We start from the raw sequence: 2,856 nt of genomic DNA on the forward strand, positions 1-2,856 counted from the left end.
AAGTGTTGTAGGAAAACAAGCACCTCTTATTCCCATTTTCCTCTGCTATCCAGAAGCAGCATCAAGTCTTCCAATCATCAGTCATCTTCATCGTCTTCCTCTTCATCACTGTCATCATGCTCTTCATCATCAGCGCTGGCTCAGGAGCTTTCCCAGCAGGCCTCAGCGCTCCCTGAGGCTGAGGCCAACAGCCAGGTGGACTGGACCTATGACCCCAACGAGCCCCGATACTGCATCTGTAACCAGGTGTGGAAGGAAATACGCAGGAAGTGTTTGAAAGCATCTGTTTACACAGAGGAGACTTTTTTCCTCCCTTTGCTGTGTCGGTCCATAGCTCCTTCTGTTTCTTAGTGTTTCAGTTTGTGTTCTTAATAAATCCAGTAGAATAACAGAAGCTGAGAAACCTCAACCTATTTTCGTTGGAGAGTAACACAGGTATATAAAACAAAAGTAGCAGCAGTGTGAGGCTGTGTGTACAGTCAGCGATCAGCTCAATCAAAATGTGCTTTTGGTTTCTGAATTATTTATATAAACAACTACATATTCTCAAAATGTACTTTTTAATCTTTTCCAGGTTTCCTATGGAGAGATGGTTGGCTGTGATAACTCAGATGTAAGTATTGTGCTGTGCCTGCTAGGCTGGCAGCTGAATCGTGTAATCTTTATTAACCACTTAATGTAAAAGTTACTTTTATTTAAAAGAAAACAAGAGTTTTTACGCCTACAATAGGTTTGTCATTTTTAATGACAAATTACATGTTTATTTGAGAACTGGAGCCAGTGTTTGTCTTTGTCACATAACTAAGATACAATTCATTAGTGGTTAAAGTTGTAGAGGGCTAATGTTTCGTTGGTCCACTCAACAGCAAACAGATTGTTGCAGCTGATCATTTAGAGCCACAGTCCAAAAGGTAAATACAGGTTTGATAAACGGTTCATTTGTCCAGTCATTCATGTCAGTATTACCATTTCTTCCAGTGTCCGATTGAGTGGTTCCACTATGGTTGCGTTGGTCTGACAGAGGCTCCAAAGGGGAAGTGGTACTGCCCTCAGTGCACAGCCGCCATGAAGAGGAGAGGCAGTCGCCACAAATAGACTCCTCATTGTCTGCCCCCCCCATGTTGGATTTTAACGCACACTGCAAACAGAGTGAGGTCAGAGGTCAACAGGCTGCTCACAAACTGGTTTTGACAGGGTTTTGAATCTGACAGATAAAATACTTGGTGCCAACAGAAACGGGGTGAAGTCACATGATGGAGAATCATTTGAGTTGTGAGACTGAAGACTGACACGTGACATAACATCTGACCTTTTTCAGAGTTCTGTCTTTATCTCCTAAAGATGAGATTATCATCTAGAACCATTCTCCAAAACAAAACGATGAAGCGCTCCGTCTTCATTTTCATTACGTCAGTACTGGCAGAAGTCAGATGTCTCCTCTGAATTATGACTGAGTCGCAGCATGTTGACTTTATTTGATCAAATGTGGATTTTATTAAGGGTGGCATGGTGGGGCAGTGGTTAGCGCTGTTGCCTCATAGCAAGAAGGTAAATACAACCCTACTCCGGCTTCCTCCCACAGTCCAAACACATGCAGCTTAGGTTGACTGGCGACTCTAAATTACCTGTGGGTGTGTGTGGTTTGTCTACATGTCAGCCCTGTGACAGACTGGCGACCTGTCCAGGGTGGACCCCACCTCTCGCCCAGTGTCGGCTAGGATTGACTCCAGCCCCCCATGACCCTGTTCAGGAATAAGTGGTCTAGATAATGGATGGAAGTAAGTCACAGTTCTTTCGCCTACTGTAATTAATTCAACTTTATTTGATCAAAATAAACTCCTCATGTCATAATATTGAGACTAATCCTCATAACTCATATGTTTTTGTTTTGCTCAGATGAAATCTACCTCCAGCTGTAATTTGTTGTATTAATCCCCATAAAAACCATTCCTTCTGCTCATAATGTCAAAATGCATTGTTCAAATCACAGAACACTAGAACTAGACTGAAACTAAACTTGACTCTTATGGAAACTATTAGATTGGATGAACAAATGCAGGTTCATGTGAATTAAAACTGCAGCTTCACTGGAAGTTTGTCCCAAAACTAATTTGCATGTTCTGCCCACCACGGAGCTCATCTGGCCAGGGTCAGGGGTCAGTCTGTGGGGATCAGGTTGTGAGGATGAAGACGGATCCTCTTCATCCTGCTATCCTGAGAACAGTCGAGCACTGGGGTGATGGGTGCGCAAACTCAGTTCTGAGATTAATCAGAGAAAAGGTCCAGATTAATAAAGGATGCGAGCTCAGCCTGATAACTGTGACTTTAATGGTCCTAACCTGTTCTGTCCTGAGAAGCTGACCTTCACATACAGAAGTCAAAATTAGAATTCAATTTGAATTTTGTGATAAGAATTTGGCCTTTTTTGTAAAGTATGAATTAAACATCGAAACTCAGACTTTAATAATACTCACTTTTTCATCACAGTCATTTCAAAGAAAAACAAAAGTCACTTTTTTGTCATTCTTAATTAATTTTCCTGGAATCGCCACCTTATCGTGGTGGAGAAGTTTGTGTCCCAATGATCCTGGGAGCTGTGTTGTCTGGGGTGTTTGCCCCTGGTAGGGTCTCCCAAGGCAAACTGGTCCCAGGCTAAGAGAGATTCAAAAACCCTGATGAAAATGGTAACTTCTTACGCTACCTCGCCTGGATTAGAAAAACTGGGGCACCTTGCTGGAGCCAGACCTGGGAGGGAAGCTCCCCGCTGAGCGTCTGTTGGCCGGGCCTTGGCCCATGGGCTCTGGTCGGGCACAGCTCAAAGAAATGACATGGTGCCACCGACCTGTAGACCTACCA

At 43.4% G+C, this 2,856-nt stretch overlaps 1 protein-coding gene across 1 annotated transcript in view; it reads left to right on the top strand.

Annotated features, from left to right (window-relative positions):
* ing3 (inhibitor of growth family, member 3) overlaps positions 1 to 1,586 on the top strand; it is a 6,438-nt gene extending 4,852 nt beyond the window's left edge. Inside the window, exons 10-12 of the mRNA XM_020613397.1 lie at positions 54 to 246; positions 575 to 613; positions 979 to 1,586. Coding sequence (XP_020469053.1) covers positions 54 to 246; positions 575 to 613; positions 979 to 1,095 — 349 coding nt within the window. The 3' untranslated portion in view covers positions 1,096 to 1,586. The remainder of the gene's footprint in view (positions 1 to 53; positions 247 to 574; positions 614 to 978) is intronic.
* The last annotated feature ends 1,270 nt before the right edge of the window (positions 1,587 to 2,856 follow it).

This window comes from Monopterus albus, unplaced genomic scaffold (assembly GCF_001952655.1).
Source record: "Monopterus albus unplaced genomic scaffold, M_albus_1.0 scaffold134.1, whole genome shotgun sequence".
Taxonomy (NCBI): Eukaryota; Metazoa; Chordata; class Actinopteri; order Synbranchiformes; family Synbranchidae; genus Monopterus; species Monopterus albus.